Here is a 26,314-nt window from a genome sequence, read left to right on the forward strand (position 1 = left end):
TCTGAGGCCTCTCTCCCTGCTGCCCTTTCTCTGCTACTGTCCTCCATCTAGGGAATACAGTACAGGATATTGTCCCCAAAACCCATCTTCCTGGTAAACCATGAGTGCTCGTACTCAACCAAAGCAGTGCCTTGCCAGCAAGAAGGCAGAATGGGTGTCTTGTTAAATATGTTTGAATCTAGGTGCTTGAACAGCATTTTTAGCTAGGGGGGTGGTCTGTCACACAGGTAAAAACTGTCACCACCACGTTGGGCAGGCTGTGGATTAGAGACAAGGAGTGTGTTTTGTAACAAAGTCTGAAAGCCTAATTTTAGAGCAGCAGCAAGGCCAGGCTCAGACGTCTGCCTGGGTCCTGTCCCAGCTCCTGTGTGCTGCCAGAAACTTGCCCTGCCTTTCTTGGAGAGAACTGCGTTGTACCTTTTTATATATAGACTCCCTTGCAATGAGGCAGAGGAATTCCTGCAGTTACTTTGCTTCGCTAATCCTCATTTAAACCACACACAGACCAAGAAATCACCTGGTCCCTAGACAGCCAGTCCATGTTTTTCCTCTAAAACATTTGTTCTGTTTCCTTTGCAGATGCAGCTTCTGGACAAGTTCCCTATTGAAGGAGGTCAGAAAGACCCCAAGCAAAGAATCATCCCTTTTCTACCAGGTAATGCTGTGGGGAAAGCCTTAAACAAGATGAGTGAAAACAACTGGGGACTGCAGTTCCTCAGCTACTGTCTCTAGTATTTTTTGTGACCATTCTTACCAACACCTTTTTCTTGGGATATCAGACCTGTACCTCCTTCTAAAATAACTGGCAAGGTCCTTAGGACTCCTGGGGGATCTTGCACCAACTGTTTAGGTTCAGATTGGCTTGTGCCCTGCCACACAAAGGGATTCAATGACTTCTGGGGAGCTGTGCCCTGTGGGGTGCAACCAGACAGTCTGAGCTTGGGCCACCACTTGGGAGGCTACAGGAAACCAGGGACACCATTGTCACTGTTTCTGGATATTGTGGCTCTGCAGGCATTGTTACTGTACAGTAAGAAATTAATAATTAGAGTTGCCACTGGGATATAAAAGCAACTGGAAAAAGGTTGAATGCAAACAGAAATTTCTGCAATGCTGGCTGAAAAATAAATAGCTCTTTGGCCCAAGCCACTGTCCCTCTGACAGTCTTCAGTGAGGGCCTGGACACGACAGGTATCTTCTCCTGAGGATAATGGCACACACTTCCACACAGCTTCTTCCAGCAGCAGCTGCAGGGATGGCAGGGGGGAGGTGAGCCACACCACGGAGTGCTCTTGGAAATGCACGCTTGGGACAGCTTTCTATTGTCTGCTCAGTTCTGGCTGTTGGTTTAAGGTTTGGCTCACTGCACTGCCTGCCAAAATAAATGGAGTATTTTCAGCCTGTTAAGAGGTCCATTCTGTCTTCAACTCTAAAAAAGAGATCCCAGTTCTTTCCCAAAGGTCTGTAAAAAGAAACAGAGATGGGAGAATGTAGTGCTCTCCAGGAGCGTGATGCAGTCTCTGACACTGCAGGCAGAGCAGCTGCTCCAAATGTGTGGTGAGCACAGCTTCAGGGCTAGTGGGGAAGCAGAGTCTTGGAAGCCAGCAGTACAAATACATGACATGAGTATTGGAGCTGCAGTAGAGCAGCACAGCAGCCTGGCAGCCTCTGTGGACCTTCTGGAAGGCACCCCTAGGATTGGGGTTTACTCTCTACAGTGCTGTGTGCTACATCCACACCTTCAGCAGCCAGAAGGAGATGGTGTTGCCCTCTGTTTCCAATCTGATACGAGGAGAGGAGTCCAAGTATGAGCTCTCTTTCCAACTAGGCTCATAGACAAGTCATTTGTGAAACCTTTGTACAATGAGGATGGATACTACTACTAGCCTGCCTTTCTTGCTGGAAAGCACTTTGAGATCCTTGGAAAGCACTGCAGAGGAGTGCATGTGGCTTTAAGTGAGGTGCTGTAGGAAAATCTCTATCTGCAGGAACAGTTTCTCCTTCTGTATTTACTGCCAGTGGCCCATTTCTTTTACTTTGTCCTAGAAAAATGCTGGCTGAATGCAGGTGACTGATGCTCAGCCTGTGTACAGTTCTTAGTGACAGATGTCCTGATGCATGGGTGGGTGATATTTGTAAAGGATGAGATACATCCCATATGCCAATTACAACACTTCCTACCTTCCAAGAACATGAGGGAGATGGTACTGCCACATGTCCTTGAGGAGAAGATTGATATCTGGAAAACATTTGAGTTGACTTAAGTGTCCCAAGGAGAGAAGCTGCCAGAACAGAGTCGATCTCAGCTGTCTTGAATTTAAAAATTCTGTGATACACCTTCTACTTTTGATATCAAATCTCTGCCTCTTTCTTGTTGAACTGCTGAAAAGACCTTGTTGCTTTACCCGAGAACAAGGTGACTCAGCTAAATGTCAAACACTGTCAAACTCTGTTAAATAAACTAGCTGCTGTAATTAGAATACACATGGCATTTCTGCAGCCAGAGACGTGCCTTACTGAAACAAATACCTAGCTGTAAACTGTCTTAATTAAAAAACAGCAGGGCAGATGTTTGTGTTTAAATCCTACTTCAATGAAGATGTTATGTTCTTGCTTGCTTATTATGGGCCTGATGCAGCTGAGAGGGAGTGACTTTTGTGTACGGGATTCTGCGTGCCCAGAGTTTGCCTGTGCTGTTAGCAGGCTTGGGTGACTTCCCACCATCGGGTCTGGCTTAGGAAGCCAACGTAAGCCAGCCCAGGACTCCCACCTGTCAGCAAAGCTATGGTGCTGTCCTGGGATAAGAGAATGATCTGAACCTGGGAGTTGAAGAGACACCTTTGCAGCTCATTTTGCCATGGCACAGGATGTGTACAGTACTGGCTGGCAGGTCACCAGTGATGTGGTAGTGCCAGTGGTGTAGGTGATGTGCCATTGCTCCACAGGCAAGGAGTGAGTGGTGGTGGTTCCCAAATCTGCTGCTGCAGAAAAAGGCTGGGAAGGAAGAAATGAGGGATGGCCATGACAGGGTCTCCCAGTCCTAGTGGTGACCTGTTTTGGGTCCCAGAGGAGGAGTACGATCTCTCCCTTTCTGCACCCTGACTGTTTAGAAGTTGCAGCAGGGGTTGGGGGATCCAGGATGCTGGAGGAGACCTCTCTAAACAAAGAGGTGAATGGTCTCTGGGACACCCTCTTGGTCTGTTTGTGATCATCTGGATTGACACCTGTCACTGAGATTGACAATTTCTACAGGGGTTGACTGAAGACTTCAAGGCTTGCATTGTTCTTTGTTTCTCTTGGAACTAAATGGAAGAGCCATCTGGAGACAAAGCTGAAGGGATGCAAACTCTTCTTGCTTCACTGTGTCTTGCAAAGTACAGCCTTGGGGAAAACACTGCAGAACATGAAATCATCCTGTCACGCTGGCTGCTGGGCTGCGGATCCCTGCAGTGAAGAGAAGCTTGGGCTTTCCATGATACAAAAGTCTGGGTACTGGTGATGGTACCTCCATCTACTTAAATTCCAGCTTGGTCCCTGCATGGACTTAAAACCAGTTTTGAGCCCTGCTGAAAACAAACAAACAAACAAACCCCAAACCAAACCAAAACAGGCAAAGAAAGAAACAAAACAAAAACCAGGAGGATTTTGCATAGGCTGTGCTGGAAGGGAAATTCTCTCAGGGTGCCTGCTCTGCAGCTTCCATGCTGCCTGGAGAGGGAGACATCCTGCTCCAGGAGACTGCTCTATCTGTCTGATTTCCTTACCCTTGGGGAGCTGAGTCATATCCTGGGGGAGCAGGAGAGTTTGGTGCAGGCAGCTGCAGAAACAGTGTCCAGTCTGACTCCAGTCCCTGCCTCCAGCACTTTGGAGCCTCAGCCAGGGAGGCACTTTCTCTCTTCCTTTCTTTTCCCTGTGGATTTGCCTCCTCCCTTGTTTAGGGAGAGGGACAAGGAAACTGTCCTTTTTGAAGCACATGGTAGTGTTCCAAAGCACATGAAGGCATGCCAGTGTGGTGGATGAGATGTCACCAGATGTTGTCTGGCCACAGTGTGTCCCAATGACCTGCTTTACCCCCTGCCCCAAGAAAAGAAATACCCCTACACCATCTCAAAGAGGTCTCTGGGGCTTTCTCTTTCCTTGGGCCCAAGGCAGTGTGTGGAATGCCGGCTGAGATATTTCAGGGACAATAAATACAGGGGAGTGGGACTGTCCCCAATAGGTAGTGCAGGTCTGACCCCGTTGTTTGCTTCAGAGCTGCAATGCAGAGCAGTGAGTGAGGGTGAGTGTGGAGTAGGGTTAGCTGAGAGGGTTTCACCTGTCCTATTAATCTCTGGGCAAGGCTTCTGGTTCCTCAGGGAAGTTCCAGCCTCTCCTCATCCCCCAGCCTGAGGTTTGCTGAGGGCTGTTTCCCCAGTGAAGTGGGAGCTGGGGGTGCAAGCCCTAGCCAAGCCTAGTCCCATGTGTGAGTCAGGAGGGAAGGGAGAGGTGCGGTTGCAGAGGGCGCAGGAGGCCATCCCAGCACCGCCCAGATACCTGGGGCTGGTGAAGGGTGCCGGCAGGCGGGGAGTGCTGGCGGCAGCAGGGAGCCTCCCCGTTTTGCACAATGCAGGAGGATGGGGAATAACCACTCACCAAAATCAGCTGGGACCTTCCTCGCCTTGGTTTCTGCTGCTCGCAGGCTGCAGTGGGGAAGGAGATCTGCTCATGAACTGCATCCCAGGTGGATATGTCTATTTTTTGGGTTTGGTTTGGTGTGCTGGGTTTTCCTCCCACCCCCCTCCCCTTTCCAATGTTGTCTTTGGGGAAAAGGAAGCTGAGGAGAAAGGCTCAAGCAGGTTTGCAACAGCAGGATTTTATCCGTGGTGATGAGAGCAGCCTTTTTTCCACTTGTTTATGTATGCTCCAGCTTTGCTCTTTTTGTTTTTCCCTGGCCTGGAAGAGAAACAGCATTTTGTTAAGAGATCTTGAATGATTATTCTTACACTGAAGCAGAGATGATGGGCTCATCCTAAACTACCAGCACTGCAGTGATCTTCAGATCCAGCATTTCATATTCCCATAAGTTGACACCAAGATCAGCAAAATGAGGATGTGGCTGTGTGTAATGTTGTTGAACATGCTATGTTTCAGCAGTGGTCACTGCATGTGAGGTGTTTTCAGAATTTATTCTGCCCATCTTGGGAGGCAGTGGCATAACTGCAGGGCACATACTGGCCAAGGAGGACCCATAGAAATCTCAGAGATACTTTGATTGTAGGCTGTTTTCTCCTTTTGGAGAGGTGATTGCTAGCTGGGCACTTAAAAGGAAATGCGTTTCCTGTCCTAATTATTTGGTGGATTTTATGTGCAAAAGTATATTTCATTTCAGACTTGTTTTTCATTTTTTGATTATTCTTTCCTGTAGTGCTCTGAGCCTGGGCAACAAAGTGCTAGTAAGTGATTTTAACTTCTCTTTAGAGTCATTTTGTATTCCTGACCTAAATGGAAATGAACAGTGTTGAAGCAGTTCAGAGCCAGTCAAAAAGTAGTTTGAAGATTAAAAAAAAAAAAAAGGCATAAAAAAAGGAATCAGATGAAAATTCTTTTAATCTTAGATCCAGTCATATCTTACTTTCTAGATTAAAATATGCATTAAATTACCCTAAATGGTGTTCCTGTAATGTGTGGGGATAGACACACAGAGTATGAGGCAGCAGACTTTCTCAGACAGAGAAAGAGGGGCTCTGCCCTGCATCTCCTTTTACCCACGTGCAGAAAATCAGCGTCACAATCTCCTGTCTCCACCTCAGAGGAGCTGCCAGGGAGTGGGGAGGTGACCCGTGGCACTGTGGCATGGGGTGCTGGGGGCTTGAACAGCTATGGAGAGCTTGGGCAGCTCATTCCATAATGCAAGATAATCTCTTTTTTAATATCCATCTTTTCAATTTTCTTGCCTGTTCTTTGAAAGGGGAGAGGGTAGTGTGTTAGCAAGATGGCTAACAGGTCCCTGGCTTGTTTCCGCTTCAGCTTGTTTAGGACTTGGGTGATGCTGAGCTTCTGGTGAGCTGCTCTTTAGCAGCTGCTATTGTTTGAGAAAGTGGTTTCTATTGTTTCTTTCTATTTTCTGCCTTGCTAGGAGGGCTATTGCGGAAAATTCATCTCCTGTCTCTCACAAGAGGAGAATGGATTTCCTGTCGGCTCCGGGCTTGAAGGGAAAGCAGGGGCTGCCGGGAGGAAGCGACTGTTGGGTCCGACGGGCAGCGGGAGGATTGATGATTTCAAGGGGGCCAGAAAGGCTTATTATTTACTTCGGGCTCCAGGGAGGCATTTTTAGAGTTCAAGTCTTTTCTGTTTGAAAGACGAAGTGGTCAAGTGTGAGATCATAGGATACCCTGAGGCTGCTTCCTATTGAAGAAGCTACGGAAAAGGCAGCCACCCGTGACTGCCAGCTTTCAGAGCTGCTTGCTGAGGAAGGGGCTGTAATGAGCACCACATAATGGAGTGCAGGGGGGCTTTTGGTTTTGCACGCTGAGCCTGTTTCATAGGTGTTGTCAGGCTTCTAGAGGTCTTTGAGCCTTAGTAGGGTATGAGCCAGAAGCCTGATTTCATTATATAAGGACAAAAAAGGGAAAAAAACCTACTGATGCTGGCATCTGCCCAAGTACCTGGACTTCCTCCCTTGCTTTCAGTCTCTTTTGAGTCCAGTCTCAGTGTATAGATCCAAAATCCCATGGCTGGCAGCTGGAACGAGTGGCTGGAATAGGAAAAACCTACAGAATATTTTTCTGGGGCTTGTACTTTCTCCTGTCAGACAGATACAGAGCTGGTATTTTGCTGAACCAGAAACCACCTCTGGGCAGAAATCAGCATATGCAGAACATGGTGTGCCTTTCATTAGACCATTTGAGTCTCTTGATGGGAGTTTTGTAGTGATCAAGCCACAGTATCAAGGGAAAACAAAGAATGGAAAGGCGGTTTTGGTTTGAGTTTGCTTGAAGCCAGAGCTAATGAGAATTATTCTGTTGGGTTTTTTTCAACACTGGATGCTAGACTGAAAAGGCCAGGGAAGGTTTTCAGTGTGATATAGCAGCTTGGATTCCTTGGGGAAATACACAAATATATTTTTACTCAGAAATTAGTTCGATCTCGATTCTTGTTTTTAAAGGCAATAAACAAACACATTTATAGACTTGAAAAGCAGTTTGAGCTGCACTGGGCTTGTCGTTTCCTCAGGCAGCCATTCCAGATGAGTGTGCCCTCTACTACTATAATTACTTTTTAAAAATAACTCTGCAAGTCTGTAATCTAAAGTGGGTGGTATGTAGCAAGTCTGAGAGCATGCTGCATTCAACCCACAGGCTGGGGAGAGGGTGACTTCATATAAGGGTTTGCTTGTCTTCATCTCTGAGTTGAAATCTGACTTTTTCCCACAATCCATCAACAGATGGCACATATAATGAAAGTGCTTTTTAACACAGGAATCAGGCTTGCCAGGGACTCAGATGTCTTTGGAGCACCACAGGCTCTAGGTATTCCCTCTTTATGTTACTTCTCTACCTAATCTTGTCTCTATGGTATTCAGATTTAAAGTGCCTGGCAATAGAGGAGAGCAGAGCCCAGCTGAGATTCACAACTAATAATAGTCTACACCTCTGTTTGAATCTGTTTTCAGCCCACTTTGCCTTTTGGCAGAGCCAAATGATTTATTCATATACTCACATGCTTAAAATAGGTTGTGATTATTTTTTCCTGTGGATTGGAAACAATGAACCTGGGAATTTGCTGCTTGATGTCAAGTGATTTCTCCTACGTTATTTTCTCTGTTAAGATTTTTGGGTGCTGATGTTCATAAGTGTGGTATATTTGCAGACCTCTCTGCTCCACAATGCAGCTATTTTCAGGCTCTTGTGAACATGTTTGGCCTTACACATAAGGGGATCTTTATACTTAGGAGCAGAGTGAGGGGATACTGTGGGCAGGGATTTGTCAAAGTGAATCTATTTCTACTATAATGAAATAACCCCTGGCAGTATCCAACCCCCTGTTATATATTTTTTTTTTTTAAGAGTTGTAGTCCTGTTTAATGGGAAGGCTGAGGTGGAGAGAGGGAAATAATGTGGGAATTGGAAAGAGGAAAACAAGGGTCGTAGATGAGGAAAAGTAAGTAAATCCTAGAAGTGGGAAATTCAATCCTCTTGAGCTTCTCCCATTCAGAGAGGTGCTAATACAGGCCCCAGGCTTGTACTCAGGATGAAGGTAATTAATGTTTGCTCTCAAATTTCTTTGGGTCTGAAGTTAAGCACTTTCACCATGTCATTTTGTATCAGGGTTTTGCCACCTCTGAATAAAGAGCAGAAAATTACATTCCTTCTTTCACATCCTAAGCACTGGCAAGTTCAGACTTGCAAGTTCCTTCTCACATTCAGGACTCTGAACAGCACAGGGCTGCCCTGGAATAGGCAAAATATTTGCAGCCTAATTCAGCCCTTGATGGGGTTTTATGGGAGGTGTTCAGGCTGGTGGGCAGACTTCACTTTTTCACTGAGCACACTGTTAGATGTAATTCTTGTAAAATTCTTCCAGCTTTTTTTCCCAACTCTTCCTACCAAACACAGGATAGCTTGATACCCTCTCAGTCAGCCATAAAATCATCATACCAGAGGACAGGGTAAAGGCATTTGTGCCTGTTCCCAGTAGGCAGTGTTGTCACTGCTGGTCTATTTAAATCATTAGATGCGGAGAGCAGAAGGAAAAATATTCCCATCTTAATCCTGGCTCCTGCAAAACAAAGCAAATGCAGAATCATGTGTTTACCAAATTTCCTCTTGGGAAAAGAAATCTCCTATAGATAATAATCCTTTTAGCAACATCTCCAGTGAACGAGGCTTTGTCCAAAGAACAAAGCCAAAGTTGCCGGCTTGAAATACGCCTGAATTTCCTGAGTGTGCTCGCTGCTGTGTGCAGGCAGGAAGCTGTGTTAGTCTGCTTTGGATGTTTGCTCTGAAGCGGCATAAACAGAGTGTCAGGTCTCCCGGGATCCTGGTCTGACCTGTGAACTGGGACACGGGGGTTCCTCTAAGCTGTAGCTACAAGAAGGGCTACCGTAGTCATGCAGCTCTGTGTCTGTGTTCCTTAATGTCCCATCTCCCCTCCGGCCAAATCCACCCTCTGGAAATCCTGGGTGGACGCAGAAGCTGGCAGCAGAGATGAGCGGTGCAGCTGCAGTACACCCAGCACACGTGGGTGTTAAGCTGCCAGCCAGCAGGGAACTCATTTCCTGCACAATTATGAAAACAGCTGATCTGTGACATTTTAAGAAGGGGGAGAAAATACAGGGTAGGGGAAGGAAGGCCCTGGCTATGTAAATATTTACTTTTGCACAATGTCTTAGCCATCCCCCTTCTCCCAAGCACTGGGAGAAGAAAGGTTTGCTTGCTGCTGGCTCTGGTACGTGGTGACAGGAGATGGGAGAGCTACCAGTGGGCTGCCTGCAGCTGGAAGGAGCACACTGCCAAGCAGAAGCTGCTCTGCTGGAGTGTGAAACTGCCCTGCTTGACCCCCACTCCATTCTCTGCAACATCCCACATTCAGGGCTGTGCTGCTGGATCACCAAGAGCTTGCTTGACTCACCTGCCTAGGCCACTTTTCCCCATCCTTTGTTTTGCTCTAACAAAGTCAAGCTACTGAGGTACCCCTGATAGTGAGGCATACTTCCCAAAGAGGATCCTTGGGAAGAGGGTTGGGGAAATGAAGGCACAAAGCTTTCAAGGTAGTTCTGCTGCAAGCAGATGAGGTATCCAGGATCTGGGGACTGTACCATCTTGTATGATGCCACCACCATGTCACATGCCCACCATGGGCCAGGCCTGGAGCAGATGTGAGCCATGTTGTGTGCAGAGGAAGCACTTGCTAGACCTGATTGGAAAAGACCCTCAGAGATGGGGAAGATATTTTCTTTAGGTTACAGCATTGTTCAATATGATGCAAACCTGGTTTTCAATTCCTTTTCCTGACCCTAGACAAAAAATATTTTTTCCATCCTTGTCAAAGGGAGAGCAAGTTGATGCTCTCTGGTCTATGGTGTTACATCATAGGCTGGACTTGATGATCTCAGAGGTCTTTTCCAGCCTCAATAATTCTATGATTCTGTAAATGCTGCTCAGCTGTCCTTTCATTAGCCCTCCTTGGCCAGGGTGGCTGGTGCAGTGCCGTGCAGATGCTGTGTATATTTGACACAGCATCTGACTGCTGGGGCAGCTGCGAGGTCCCTCCTGTGTGTACTCAGCGGGTGGAGAGAAGACTGTGGTGTGCTTTGCCTGAGTCTAATTAGTCTGTGTTTGTAGCCAAGAATACACTCTCTGTGTCATGTTTCTGTAGTATGGCAGTCTGTGATGGGTCAGCACAAGGTGGTGACCTGCTTGTAAGGAAATTCAGTGAGTCCCAGTAATGGTGACATTGATCCACTGATGGGTCTTGGCACATTCTGCTCTCTCAATGGTGTCTGTGAAACCAGAGGAGCTGGAATAGGTGGAATTCAGAGATATATTTCATGCAAGTGGTTGAGGTGGTAACAGAGGTACCTCCAACCTGTTCACCTCCACCCCTTTCATCAAGGAAATATTGGCTAAGCTCACTCCCCAGGACATGCACCATCACTCAGTGAATAAACACAAGGTATTTGTGTTGTGGGTTAATTCTGCTGCTGGAAATCAAATCCCATATGTGGTCAGATGACATCTTTTTTCTTGGCAAGGAGCCAAGGTTAAGAAGACAAGGAAGGCAGGTTAGTAAAAATATGTCAGTCTCTTGGGTTTAAGGAGAAACTATAAATAAAAAGCTTTTAACTTGGAAGAGAAGTTTAGAGTGATATGATCAGGTTCAATTTAGTCCAAATATTGCTTTATGCCATTAAGCTGTTATCAAGTTTTGGTTCAGTTGCGATAGTTTTATGGCTTCAGTGCAGTGGGAACAGTTGTAGCCTTTATGCAAGTAAAGCATTTCCCCTGAAACATTTGCAGTGAAGACTGCTGTATTGTGCAGGAACCTAGGAGTGAAACTGCCTGGAAATGAATAGCCAGGGAGGTGACCTTCTCTAGCTCTTTTCTTTCTCCATTCCAGAGTAACTACACAATCTAAGGATTTATATCATGAACAATAAGGAGATTTAATGAGGTTTAGTTTTACATTCTTGTAAATGAATCCTCAGACTTAGTAATAAAAGCTAAACAGTTTTACTTATTTCCTCTTAAGCTGCAAGCACGTCTGATTCAGCAGCGTCTTGAGATGATTTGTCAGGTTGAGAAAATAAATCACGTCTCTCTTCCTCTTGGGATTAATAGGCAGCTAAAATAATCCTGCACTCATAATATTGCTTCGGTTGGGTTTGCATAATAGCTTGGTAATGGCTGTAGTCAATGCAATGCTTTGTAATGATGATGTTTCATCCTTTGAAGTTAGGTTAATTCATGTCACAGTGTCAGATCCACACAAATAATAAAACTTGCTTGTTTGTGATTTTTTGTTTGGTTGGGTTTTTTGTTTGTTTGTTTGTTTTTAAACTGCCCTGCATTTTCTGATTCAAGTTTCACTATGGTTGATTAGAAATTAGTGGATTTTATGCTCTTTCTACAGATATCCAGCATCACCACAGCTGGAAAAGCCTTGTCTCATGTTTGCTGTGTTTACTGTGTGCATGTCTATGCTTGAAGGTGCTACAGAGTATAGGTAGTTTTACCAAAATTGCTGTAGCTGACCCTCTCTGTCAGCCAAAGTTTTCTACATGCCTCTGGACCCTTAACTTCTGCCTTATATTAGAGTAAGTGAGAGAAATCAGGTCCCTCATAATTACGTACAAGCTGTGAGCTAGGCACATATGTAAATATATTCAGAGTCACAGCATAGCTCTTTATTTTTGATATGCTTTGTTATTAATGATAATTTTTATAAAGATTGAAAATCCCACCCAGAAGTTTCTGAAATGTCAAGCCTACTCAGCCTTGACCCCTGCTTCCAGTGGTATCATTGGATTTACTGTTGACTTCAGCAGGAGCAGTTACTGTGAGTCCAAGTGCTTTTGAAAAGCCTTTTCCTGTGTTTCTCTGTATAAAGCCCATCACTGTAGCTGCCAGGTTATACAATGCTAGGGTTTATAATGACTCCAGAATTAAATCAAACTGATAAGAAGGCTAAGGTGTAATAAAGCTAAGCAAAGTAGATTTGCTTTCTTTTTAAGACAAAGTGACTCACACAAGGCTTTAACTTTCTCTGGCCCAAGTGGAAAAACAATCAGGATTGATTTGTTCTATGTGTGTATGCTGGGCATGTGTCAATACTGTTCCTGTGAAGACATGGAGATGACATCCTGCACTCACCACCATGTATGGGCTTATCTTGGGCACATGTGAGCAGGTGAGGCAGCTGGATTCCACTTGGTGCACTCAATTTCAGTTTCTCTCTCTCTCCCAGCCACAGAAGGTGACCTTGGGAATCATCAGTTAAGCCCATGCATTGTCATTATTTCTGCTCAAAACTCATCCCTGGTTTTCCCCGCTGCCAGACATGCTTTACAAATAAGAAAGAAGTCCCCAGAAGAACTGGGGACTCAGGTAGGACAGAGAGTGTCCAAATCAACCCCCAGACTCTGCACCTCTTTTATTGGGGAAGAGAGAAACAAACTAAAATTGCCATATCTCCCCACCGTGTTAAAAGTATAAATCTTCAAAACACTGTGTAGCACTCAAATTCTGCAGCACTAGAATCCTTCTGTAATTACCTATGCCCAACTAATGCCTTTATTGCTGGGCTTAGAGTCTCCAGCATGTGTTTGCAGATGTCCTCTGGAGCAGGGTGGTCTCTTGATGTAACAGTGATGATAAATACTTTGCTCTTATGGATTCGATTATCCTCAGCAAGTCGTTCTCTGTTTCACTGAAGGTCAGCTGTACTCATCATCATGTGTTAGAATTTTCTGCCCCAGGCCCTTTTTTTTTTTTGCAATTAAACCAGATCCTTTCTTCTGCAATGTCAGCACATAGGAGTGAAGCTACGAAGCCAAAAATGTGCAGGCGTGGGTGCTGCCTCTCTCTGCAGCTTTCTGCTTCTTTCATTGCCAGTTCCTTGTGTGCAATGCTCACTCCAAGAGGTGCTTGTGTCCTCTCCTCGAATAACATCCTTGAATATCATCACCTTGAATATTCTTGAATAACATCACCTTCCCTTGAAAAGAGAGTCCAGATGTTGTAATCCTCTGTTAAACCCTAGAAGTGGCAGGGTTTTTGTGTTTGTTTCTCTCCTCCTGTTTTACTTTTGTAAGCCTATACATTGACTTTATTTCTCTGCACGATTTCTAGGCTGGGACACCACTATTCATCCACTTTTAATTAAAGCAATATAAGGGAATTAGCTTTTCACAGGGGTGGTTCTGGTGATGGCTGTGAATGTTTTTGTTTTTTTTTTTCTCCATTCTGAGCAAATGCTTGAAAGTGTGAATTGGAGCTTTTCTTTGTTTTTTATGATAAGGGAGTCAAATTGCTACATTGCAGTGAAGTGGTTTCTTTGCAAAGGAAAAACTGTTTCTTGGCTGCTGCTATGTGCAATAGTGTCACTAAGAGAGGATGATTTGATCACCCCTACATCCTCAGAGGACAGGAAGGTGGCAGGTGCAAGGAGGGAATATGAATTTGGGCATCAAAGGGAAGGATGATCTGTGGCTTTTGCAGTGCGGCATGAAGGAGGGAAGGTGGTGGGAGCCTGGTCCCTGTTCCTGGCACTGCTCAACTGTCTCCCACAAGAGTTTGGTTTACATTAGGCTGCCCAAAGCACAGTTTCTCTTATGTTGGTACCACACTGAAAGAGCATGGCTAAGAGTATCAGAGAGCTAAGTTCTGCTCTTCCCAGGCAATTAAGAGTCTTTCACTCCCATTTTGTCCCCTTTCAAGTAGTGTTCTTGGGCTCATTATCAGAGGCTGATTTAGACAGGGTGTAAGAACTTCCTCCCATTGGCATATGGGGATCATAAACTGGGCTTTTTCTGGGAAGGCAGCAAAATCCTTCTTCCCAAGAATGATTTGGGGTGAGCAAGTGAAGGATCTGAAGAGCAGGTCTCAGGCTGGCTTAGGGAAGCAGCTGGCTTTTCCGCCCAGAGTGTTTGAATTATTTCAGGATAGTTTTACAGCATGAAAGACTCTGGCAGGAAATTTTCAGAAGAGCCTAAGTGTCATCTGACCCCAGCTCCTGTTTTCTAAAATGTCCTTTGTGTTCCTGGTGTGTGTCTGTGTTTGGAAATTTGACTTCTGTTTCAGATTGCTTAGCTATTTTAATACAATGGAAGGAAAGCTAATTACCCTGAGCGTCAACAGCACCAGTATGCTTGCAGGAAAACCTGCATTTACTTGTGGGTCTTTGGGGAGAATAGATAATCCTTCTCAATTTCATTAGCTGCTGTCTCTTGCTTCTGTCTTTCATGCACATTGTTTTCTTTCCAGCACCAAGATGCAGCTTCTCTTGGCTTCCTTGACCCCACACAGGTCTTCGTGGTGCTATGGAGTAGCCAGCATGGGTGTTTGTGTCCCTTTCTGAAGCCCTTTGGTCAATCTCAATGCCAGCACATGATGAAGGGACTATCCTCTGCCATACTCCTCTCTTTTCTTCTCTCATCTAGCCTGAAATGTTTTACTGGCCCTCAGAGGCTGACTGATGTGGGATGTTTCTAATCCTGTGGGCTGGGTTGATATGTTGGCTCTGACATCACTCAGTTTGGTTCTGATCCATGCTAGTCCCAGGGCCAGACTCTGCTGTCATTAATGGCTTTTTAATTCAGAAATGTGCAGTTTCCTATTGCAGTACAAGGCCAAGAATTTTTTTTCCCACCATTTGCAATGCCTGGGGCTCCTTGGGGGCTGTTTCTGTGGTTTGTTACTAGTGCAGGTTTCCTGGGAGTTGTAAAACTATCTAAAGCATAGAATCGTAAAATCATTCAGGTTGGAAAAGACCCCTGGTATCATCAAGTCCAACCATTGATCCAGCTTTACAAAGTTCACCCTGACTTGTTGAGCTGACTCAGAACTGACCCTCTTGAATCATTCCCAGGCAGCTGAGCTGTCTGAAGAGTTGACTGCAGAGGATTAATCTGCTTGTCATTAAAACCAAAGTCTTCCCTATGCCTTCAAAAATATCAATATTAAGTTAGATTCTTTGTTTTGTGATTGTTTTCAAAAGGTATTTCAGTGCCCTCTTTTTTAACTAATAGTTATTTAATTAAATTCCAATGCAGTATCTGAAATGCACCTGTCTTACCCTCACACCAACGAACATTAATAGAACATGAGTTAAAATAAACAATGTGGAAAGCAGAGTTATCCAAAGGAAGAAGAATATATAAAACCCTCATCTGATGAACTACAAAAGACATTCCTGTGAAGAAGACTCATCTGGTACCTTTTCTGAAAAAGAGAGTACCTGAAACAAGATTAATATACTGATTTAAGGGTCTGCTTGGGATTCAGACAGCTCTCCTTTTAGGAAGGGAAACTAAAAAGACCAGATTGTGCATAAATCTGGTATGCTCAAGATGTCTGTGTAAGCTAAGGCTAAACACAGCACTGGTGAATGAATGAAAAAAAAGGCCCTTTAAATTCCCCTGCACTCTGGATAAGGTCTTTAACCAGTGATCAGGCTCAGTACACATAGTTCATTCCCCCCTGCTGGGCTTCTCATTGTGTCCCTTCCTCGGCTTCTCATTGTGTCCCTTCCTCATCAAGTCAGCTTCATCTTGGAGAACAAACTTACTGGAACTGCCATTACTTGTGTGCCTGCTAAGGTAGATTTACTGACACCGTGGCCTTAGACCTGATGAAAGGGGAGAGCAGAGTGGTGGGTTCAGACATAAACTTTTCTTCACTTCCTAAATATACTGAATGTTCATCCTCCTTACTTGCTGTAGTGCATTGGAGAGATGATTTTGGATTTGAACTTTCTGAGGAGGTGAGGAGTCTCCATCTTCAAAGGTCTGTAAGTACAGGTTAAATATACTTCCACAGTAGTGCCATAGGTGGAGTTAGAGTTGTGCCCTGAATGAGGGTAATTAATTTGATGATCTGAGCTCCCGTCCAGTGCTGCATTTCTATGATTTGGTTATTCAGAGCCATACTGTGAAAACATTGTGATGAAGATTTAATTCAGAGTGTGTTGCAACTGGACACGAAGGGTCAGCCTCAAAAAAAAAAAAAAAAAAAAAAATTGGTCTACTCAGCAGAAGAAAACCTCTCAAGATCTGATGTTTTCCTAAACTACTCCAGGTTTTTAATCCAGTCCCTGTGATTTCTGGACAACACCTCTCTGATTTGTAAGTGGCACCAGAATAGTTCTTGTCACCACAACACCAGCCCCTCATTTGAATGTGCTCTTTGAAGTGTACATGTATGAATATTGCATTCAGAAGCTCTTGTGTCATAAAGCAGTCATTGTAGCAGTTGAAATAAATACTTTTTATTTCCTCCTTCCTCTCTGTCTGTAAACAAAAAGCCCCATCTTTCAAATCCATTTTCAACAACATAGTTTTGTGTAACACAGCAGGTAATACTCTCCTGGCCATCTTGCAGATGAGCACAGCAGAAGAATCTGCTGCATGGTGTGGGCAGTTGGGCACCTAAGGAATTTCTCTGCTGGCCTCTACTAGTTGGTCCTGCTTCCCTTCTCTTCCCATCCCATCCCATCCCATCCCATCCCATCCCATCCCATCCCATCCCATCCCATCCCATCCCCATCCCCATCCCCATCCCCATTTCTGTCCCCATTCCCATCCCTTCTTATGCAGGACCTTACTAGTGGCTGACTCTTACCCAACATTGCTGTGCAAGTGCATCATCACCAATTGCTGAACAGGTGGCCTTTAATGCTGTGTATTTCTTGCAGTTGAGTAGTCTTGAGGTGTGACTTGGGTTTTGTTTTGCACAGATGCCCAGTGTTAATTCAGGTGCTTGGCACCGCTCTGCTCTGTATTAACTTGCTCAGAAGCCACAGTGGAGCTGTGCGTTTTGATGGTGAACTAATTAATCTTGGGAACTGTCTTGTGTTTGTACAGTGTCTGGGGTGGGTGGGTTTCTGCCCTCATACTGCTGGCTGGGAAGTGACATTTTCGCTGTGCTGATCCCTAGAAGGGACCCACTCTTACCCTGCTCAGGGAAAAAGTGAGAGCTCCTTCTGCTCAAATCAGCATGGAAAAATATTATGCGAGGTGAGGCTGAATTCCGTCCAAACATAAATAGAGTGGCATGCCTCAGAATATCTTTTTGGCCTAAATCTTGCTCAGCAGTTGAAAGTCCCAAGTACCAATAAAGTCACTGATTAATGGACATTACTCAGTTCCTTTGGGTGCTTGGCTAGGGGCACTCATAGTTTCCAGTCATACGATTACTCCTTTTTACTTTAAGCCATCCTGTTTCCCTTTAGTCTTTCAGTCTTAAAGAAACATTGGGTAACTTTGTGTTCTGCTTCTTAATAGCAAAGTCAAAGGATCCCAGGGATGTGGATCTTTTTTGCTTCCTTTCCTCTTCTTTATCTCTGGTGTCAGCCAAAGTGTTAATTCTTTGGTTTATATTTACCCTTACCCTTTCTGAGTCTCTCTTTCTTGCCCCTTTTCCACTGGAACTGAAAACAAATTTGGGATTTTCCAAAGAGAAGTGTCTCTTAGATATGCAGTGGAGATGAATCGGCACCAGGACATTTGTTGTGCATAGTGGATATGTCATGAGGGAAAGGGAAGGGCTTAAAATCTGAACCTAAACTGAAATCTGGACTGTGAATGCTTTAGGTAGCTGTGCAACACAGGAACTTGTTTCACACCTTCAAATCAGAACAGAGGTCTGTGGCTTGATCTGTGTCACTGACTGTGGTCCTGAGCAAACCCCGATCAGCTATTTCATCCTGGCCTGGCTCTGGGTGATTTGTTTAGGTCCATTGGTTTGGAGAGATTTGTTGTCTGCTTCATGAATCTGGCCTGTGTGTTTCTTTTTTACAGAAGTAACCCCAGAGCATGCTTGGACTGTATAGAAGAGGCAGTTAAAATTTACTGGCAGCTATTTTCTGCAATAATTATCTACAGTCATAGAATCATAGAAAGGTCTGGGTTGGAAGGGACCTTGAAAGGTCATCTCTAGTCTAACTCCCTCTGCAGTAAACAGGGGCATCCTCAACCAGATCAGGTTGCCCAGAGACTAACAATACCTGACATATGCCTCAGTTTTGTTCTGTGGCTGTGCCATGCTGGTATATTTGACTTATTTCATTGTGGGCACTGCACAGAAGTGTCACCAATCAGTGAAATATCTCTATCTATGGAGTCTATCACAGTGAATTTTGGATGGCAACACTGCACCTCAGATTATGAATAGGGATAAAGAAGAATTCCATGTCCAATTGACCATGGCAAATCCAATTCAAACTGCAAAGGGATATTTTTCCTCCCATTAGTCAGAATGTGATTAATTTCCCATGTGGAAAATTGTTCAAGACAGTCATGCTTATAAATTATGGCATAGGGGATCCTATTACTACAAGCTCCATCATAACCTACTGTGCTGCCCAAAATAGCAATAAGAAGATAATTATATTAGCAGCTTTTCTTGTTATTTGATGTATAACTGACATAGGCTGTAAGCTTATTTTCTGCCAGATTGGGGCCTTCATTTAAGGCTGGATGCTTTGGCATTTGTGGACATTAATAGTAATCCTTGGGTTTTGGCATTTGAAACTAAAAATATTAGAGGAAAGTTTTTTAACTTAGGTAATTGAAGAAAGTAGGTGCAAATGAGCCCACAATTTAAAACAATGCATGCTCTAGGAATGATGACTTAAAACCTTCCTATTCAAAAAGAAACATGGTTTTACTAGGAAGAATTCTTGAAGGGTCTCTTCTAGAATCTGTGCTGTTCAACCTAGGACCTGCAAAAGAGGGTGGTAGTGATATAACTAACTCCGCCGGTCATGAAATCTACTTAAGATGCTCAAATTGGGAACTGACTGCAAAATGTTGGAGGAGGATCTCATAATGTTGGTGATAAAAAGGCAGCTCATCAGTGCTAATCATAAAGTAGTGCTTTGGCAGTAGGACTATTGCTATCTAGGAATGAGACTTCAGTAGTTCGTAGGATGTTTCCTTGAAAACTGTAGCTCAGTAGTCAGCAGCAGTCAGAAAGCCAAAGGTGGTATTAGGAAGAATCAGGTGAAGAAAGGGCAACAACCCCCAGAGCTTCAGCTGCAAATGTTGTGAATACTGTGTGGAGGTCTGGTAGTTGCCTCTCAGAAAGGGTGTATACAAAATAAGGTGCTGAGACGAATGACAGAGGTGATTACAGAGGTGAATTGGCTTCTATGTGAAGGGAATAAATAGACTTCAGTCTGGAACAAAGGTGATGGTTGGGACAGTAGAAGTTGGTGAACTCATGAAGAAATTTCAAGAGTGAGGAGAACAGGATTATTTTAATTTCTCATAATGAAAAAACAGGAGGTGTAGCCTGTGAAATGTGGAAAGCAAGCTTATAGTGAACAAAAAGAGGAATGTGATTAATTTATGAAGTTAATTTCTAGAGGGACTCTCTGGAGACCACAATATCTGTGGGTTCAAAAATGTGCTAGAGCAGTTTCTGTAGGATGGAGCCAACAATGATTGCTAAAAATTCTTTTTCTAATTCTAAAAAATGTGCAGGAATGAGGAGTGTGTGGGAGGAGATGGATCCTGTTACACATATCCTGTTCTTGAATTTCTTACCTATCTTTTCTATGTTTCACTGTTGTAGACCAGGAGCTAGACTACAGAGACCTTTGACCCAACCAAGTGAAATGCTCCTACATTGCTGCAACAATGCAGACTAACTCTTTTGCCTTTTGCCTGCTTTTTATTGTATTGTAACAACCAGTGAAGCTGTGTGCTTGAGCTGTAGCAGAGATGGTGATCCTGCCTCTAGAAGTGAAGGAGATAGCATGTCTCTATTCTTGGCCCTCCATTTGGAGACCACAAGTCTGCAGGCTGGACCACCTCAGAAGGGTTATCTGAGGTACCCAAGAGTAAGACTTTGTACCTCTGGCCAGCTTTGCATTGCACGCACACCAGGACACAACAGCAAGCAGCGTTTGGGGAGCTGCCATTCCTGTGTGGTGGCACGACTGGAGAAAGACCAGTTTGTTTGGTGGTGTGGATTTTGTTGGCTGTCAGTCCCCTTTGGCTGCTCAGTGTCTCCGTGGCTTCAGATGCAATTAATCAGGGCCCAAAAGGGTAATTATCAGCTCACATTCCTAATTCAGATTTCTGCACCTATTCATGGTACAGTTTTTTCTTTAATTTAGCAATAAAGTTGAAGCAATTTTCATGTTTTTATGATGCTGCCCCAGCAATCCTTATTAATTTTTTTTTTAAAAGGTAAAATAACAAAACACTGGTTTCCAGTCCACCTTTTTTCCTTCTCCCTGGGAAATGAAAAGGCCAAATTAACTGTGAAAGGGAAACGAAAGTGTGCGTAGTCCTAGAGTCCTGCTGTCACCTTGGCTGAAGGAACTTTTCCTTTCATGGGGCGAGTAATTGCTTAGAGCAGTAATCCCTGAAAGAGGCTTTTTATTCTGCAGTGGGCAAAGCTGTTGACATCTGACAGTGCTATTTCCTCCTTTGATCAGACCTTGGTGAACCTAGGAGAAGGTGGCCTTGGAGAGCTGGGTACGCCTAGCACCCTCCAGTGCAGCAGCTCTGTCCTCTGGCGTGCTCTCACCCTTACTGTTGTGCTTACTTGCATGTGAAGAATCTGAGAGGAATTTTTCAGGGAGATCGTCCTCAGCTATCTTCTGGCATCAGCAGGCACTGCTGGCGCCAAGCCACATGTGCTCATAGTTTGGATTAAGTGGCCTGAGCTGGAAATGGCTGAAGTGCTCACACATGGAGGAGCCAGGTAGGGTAGGAGGCTGGTTGTCTGATGAGTAACTATAAAATCATTTCCCTGTTCCTGTGCATCAGTTGAGCTGTGGTAACCACTGATGTGGGTGCTCTTAGTTGTGCAGTTGAGGTGGAGCAATCTGAGTGAGCTTTGCTGTCCTTGGGAGGCTGGCTTGCACTGGTGCAGGCTACATGTACCCATGTGGATCTCAGCATCCACTGTCCACCAAAGGAATGGGTTAGCTGTCCATCCATCAGTTAGCAAGGGGCAGCAGGGGTGGCTTCATGGTCAAGAGTTGAAGAGGATGTGCTACTGGGTGGCCTGGCCACAAACCTGATCCTAAGGCTGTTTTGTCAGGCAGTGTGGCTGTATCGTACGTCCTAGCTGGGTTACTGCACTGCAGGCTTACAGGAGGCAGGGCAAGGGGTGCAGGTCTGGCTTCAGAGTCGGCACAGGGAGGTGTAAACATGACTGCACCAGTCAGACTCCCAGCGTGTGCTGGAAATAAAATTGCCCGTCTCTTCTCCTGTAACACAGAGAAATCATAGAATATATCTGGTTGGAAGAGACCTGAAAGATCATCTGGTCCAACACTTGATGACCTATCACTGAAGGGTCAACACAAAACCATGTCACTAAGCACCAGGTCCACAGGCTGCCACAGGGATGGTGACTCCACCATTGCCCTGGGCAGGCCATTCCAATCTTTGACAACCATCCTGAGATGGTGTCCTGGTCTGCAAATAAGCTTCCTGACTCAGAGGCCAGCCACCTTTGGTCTGGATGTTGTTTAAGAGCTTGCTTCTCTGCCTTTTGTTGTCTACTGAAAATTCAGCTTAAAACTAGCCAGAGGTTTCACCTGGAGAACTCCAGGAGAGCACTTCCATTTGGAAAAAGAGAACAGTGCTCTGTATTGCAAAGCACAGGGGATTTTGTTTCTGAATACTGCTCTCTGAAAGCCTAGCTGGCAAGTTCCAGCCTCTGACAAGCACAGACACCTAGTTATGTTTGCCACCACGTTGTTTGTTTGTTTAATTTTGGTGTTAATTGGTGCCTTCCAAATACCACAACTACTGTGAGGAGCCCTGTCCCTGCCGATCCCCCTGCTGCATTTCACTTCCTGTGGGACATGTGTACCTGGCAGCTGACTTAATCAAGTCTTCCACAGGAGAGAGTTTTGCCTCATTTGTGTCAGAAATCGAGGATTTGTGTTTTATTAGAATAAGTGTTTGAAGAGAAAGATTTTCTGGCCCCAGATGCCATGACAGATGTATTTTCACTCTACATATGGTCTGCAGGAGCATCTAGGAACTGGCTTTATTGCTGTCATTAGTGGGCTCCTTTTGTGACCTTGTGAAGCCACTTTTGCATCCCTAACCCTTAATTGCTACCTGCAATGTTCCTGTAAGAGTACATGCCATAGCACCAGGTTATTGCATGACCTACCTCCTAGTAATAATAACTTTGATCTATGGTGGTGTGAGTGCAAATGTTATTTTATTCGTAGCTGCAGTTCTCAACCAACTCAAGGGTGGAGTCTCCTAAGCAGTGTTATTGCCAGTCACGCCAAAGGATGTGGCTAGGACCTTACTGTGCTTTTCCAGTGTGCAAGGGTGTGGTGCAAATCCATCTCCCTCCAGTAATCTTGCTGAAAGGTCTTTGACCCCAGTGAATGGAGTTCAAAGGCTCCCTGTCGGTGAGCCTGGTGTTGGCTCAGTGTCTGTGAGGCTTAGTGTCACACCAGTGCATGCATTAATGACAAGTAAGAGCTGATAAGACAGTGCAAATGTTTTAAGAGGGTCGATTCATTAAGGCTCCTCCGTTAAAAGATTACAGTGGGACCATATGGCACTTCCCTGAGGGTCCATATACCACCAAGTGTCAATAGAAAGACTCCTGCTGATTTCAACAGACACCAGTGTGCCAGGTGGTACTTGGTGTGCTTTAGGAAAGAGCAGAGGAAGACTATAGTTTGTATAGCTACAGGGACATGGCCTTGCTCTTCAGTAAGAGCATTTTTTATGGTTAAGGTGGCACAAAGGTATTTGAGAGGCTCTTGCCTTTCTCTTCTCTGGGGTCAGAAGCTGGAGTAGCTCGGATAATGCAAGTGTGTTCACCAGCAAATACATGGTACAAACAGGGGTTCCTGGTTCCCAAACTTGTTGGACCAATGTATAATGGTCCTCATCGTTCCCACACTGGCCAGGGAGTGAAAGTTACTCTTGAACATAGCTTTGCAGACTATCCGTGGGCAGGACACTTGGTGTCAGCTGGTACAAGAAGAAAACCAGGTCTTTCAGCAATGAGACATAGCAGCTGACATTTCAGTGATCAGTTTGGTATACAGACTGGATAGTTTGATCATTATTTAAGCCCTGATGTTTCCACATGGTAGATGGCTTTGTCCTGGAAATTTGGAAATGGATGTTTTTGGAGGATGTTTAGCAAATGCAGGGTGCAATGGATGTGTAGTGCACAGATTCTTACCTTAGGGGAGAAGTATGTCTTTGCAAGGGTGATGCTTTGGATCTGCATGGCATTTCCAGTTTTTCTGTGCCTCTTGCTCCCAGCATAGCAATGACTGTATGCAAAGAGGGGGCCAGTCCTGCATCCTCTGGGTGAGGAAGCTGGGCTGTTTCCTAAGGCAGTGTTTCTTGAATGTTTTGAAAGCATGACCCTCTTTTGGCTCCTTGTCTCTGTGGGGCTCAGGATTATCATCAGATCACTTCCTCCAGGTGAGGGTGTGCCAGCTGCCTGTGTTGCTGGCTTGCAGGTATAAATACCATTCTCCCTCTACTCTCAGACAGACTGACTGCTTTCTGCAATTAAAAGCTGTTGGCTGTTTGCAGGGTAACGTAGCACTTGCAACCAGTATTACAAATGAGTTCACATTCTGTCACAGGGGTACTGAGCTGTCTAATTCAAAGAGGCATCAATTTCACTGCAGGAGTTGAAGACTTTACTCACTGAATTAACCCAACATTCCACAACCACTCACAGACTGGAAAGTTCAGATTTAAGGGGTCTGGGGACTTGTGCTCACAGTGGGTTGCTCTTTTGTGGGATAGGTGCTTTACTTTTCCGTACTCTGGTGCTTTAAGCAAGGTGATGAATCTCTTCTGGTTTTCTGGGGCATACAACCAATGCACAGAGAGATATCCCACAGTAAAACTTAAAGGATAATTTTGCAGCTCTTTCGCCCACCCTTTCCATACCAAATACTGCGTAATTTACCTGCACCATGGTTCCTGCCTTGCTTTTAAGAGGTGAGAGATTTGCAGCTGGGGCAGCTAAGGAGATTACAGGAGCAATGGGTTGTTTGGGTGATAGCAGCAGGACATAGAGCAACATTAAGTAGCTCTTGGCTTATACAAAACATTGTACAAACAGTAACAGAGCTGTTAGCGTGAGATTCGCAGTCTGGACCCTCTCGGTCACTCCTGAATTTTGGCATTGGTGCTCATGGCTTTTCTACTTCTAGAACAGCTGTGCCTGGTGTATTAGCAAAGCTGTTCTAGAGCTGATGTTACTGTCCCTACAGACATTGGAAAGCAGCCAGGGTCAGAGGTAGGAGCTCTTTGTTGATGGAGAATGCAGCCTCACCTCTTGCTTGTCTTTAGTTTCCTCTTGCAATTATTCACGTAAGGGCATTTTCTGCTTATCCCTTCTAATGGAGGAAGATTTCTCTTCCTGGTGACACACTTTTATACAAGCCATGTTATTTCCCATGTTCTGCTGCTTCTTGGTGATTTACTTTAGCATGCACATTAAAAACAGGATCCAAGTGCAGAAGGACACCGTCCCCACCATCCCCCGTATCGCAGGGCAATATTGTTAATGCTTGTGTTGTCTTTCCTCACTGCCCTATCTGTCTCCATCACCTCTTGTCACCTTCCATAGTAATTCTTGCTGATTAGCAAAGGCCTTTATCAGCTGAGGCCCTTTGGCAGCCAAGTTCAGCCAACAGTTCTGATTCCGTCAGGAGTTTCTACTTAGTGAAAAAGACCTTCCCCCTCTCACTGTTGAAAACACTATGAATCATTTCCCTCCCCGTTCTTTGTCAGGAGCAAATGCCACCAGTGTTAGGACCCTGGCACTGGCTTTCTGTGTTCAGGAAGTCATGAATGAAACAATCCATGGAAACTGGGATCCCCAAGCAAAAGAAAGACATTATTTTGTAAGGAGCACACCTCTTTTTTGGTTGCTGTCAGATTGCCATCTGGTTGACAATCACATATACTTCCGTGAGAGAAACACAAAATTATTCTTCTACCCCATAATGGTGCACTGGTGAATTATGTAGTTTACATTGGGAGGAAATTTGTGTCATAGCTGATTGCACAATATTGCTCTTCAGTCTATACAAATAATAGTAATACCTGTATGTAAGGAGTAGAAACCTTCATAAAAAATATCTAAGCAGCAAAATGTTTTTAGTTAAAATGGAGGAAGCTGCTTTGCTCAAAAGGAGAGTCTGTAATTGCACAAGGGCTAAATTCTTTACTCTTTTTTGCCAATGCAACCCGAGTGAAACTGTGAAAAGAGTCTGACCTCATCTCATAAGCAGATTCTGTCTCTGAGAAGTTGATCTTAGGTTAAACACATTACTTGACAATGTATATACAGAGCCTGGTACCTCCCAGGTTCTCAGATAAAAAGAGGAGAGGATCAACAATACAGTAACAAGAACAATATGAAGAGGCAGGAACAGGGGCACTTCCCTGCTTTTGGGAGACAGCTGACTGACAAAGCATCCACAGCTGGAGCTTCTGTAGTCAGAGGCAGCACATCTCTTTTAAACATAAATCAGATGAGACATTATAGCATTTTTAACACACCCATTAGTCTCCAGGCTGTCATCTCCTGAGTATTTATCGTGTGACTTGTTTCATGTACTACCCTCTGAAGTGTGGTGACAGTACTTGAAGTAGAAGATTAAAAGTGAATATGTATTTGTCCATTGTCCCTTTAACAGTGGATTTGGGCTTTTCCTAACTTCTGACAGATACTTCTTGCACGAAATAATTGGTGTCCTCAGACCAATCCACCACTTGGACATCCCTTGAAAGAAATCGAGCTCAGCAATTATAGAGTAAGAGCTAGAGGTGGATCTGTTCTCAGGAAGATTTGGAAAGGAGCGAACCAGAAATTTCCCTGTCTCCCTGTTGCTCCCTACTCACTGACTGACTCCAAAGAGCAGCAAAGTTGGCAGCTCAATTCTGAGCCAATGGCACAGTAGTGGGAAGATCATGAAAGCATCTCTAGAATGTCTCAAGGCCTAGATATGCAGCACCTCTCCTTGACAGTCAAAAAAGGTGTTACAAGGAGATTTGTTTTAGAGGCTGTCTTAGAGCTTACGAATCACCAATCTAGGGTAGTAGCTGCTGTGACAGCTGGCTCCTTGGTACTGGAAAGAC

General features: G+C 44.7%; 1 protein-coding gene across 1 annotated transcript in view; it reads left to right on the forward strand.

The window, feature by feature from the left end:
- Positions 1-26,314, forward strand: part of SH3PXD2A (SH3 and PX domains 2A) — a 252,459-nt gene that overhangs the window by 73,152 nt on the left and 152,993 nt on the right. The window contains exon 3 of the mRNA XM_054382243.1: positions 580-655. Within this exon, the coding sequence (XP_054238218.1) occupies positions 580-655 (76 nt within the window). The remainder of the gene's footprint in view (positions 1-579; positions 656-26,314) is intronic.

Source organism: Indicator indicator, chromosome 7, assembly GCF_027791375.1.
Source record: "Indicator indicator isolate 239-I01 chromosome 7, UM_Iind_1.1, whole genome shotgun sequence".
Taxonomy (NCBI): domain Eukaryota; kingdom Metazoa; phylum Chordata; class Aves; order Piciformes; family Indicatoridae; genus Indicator; species Indicator indicator.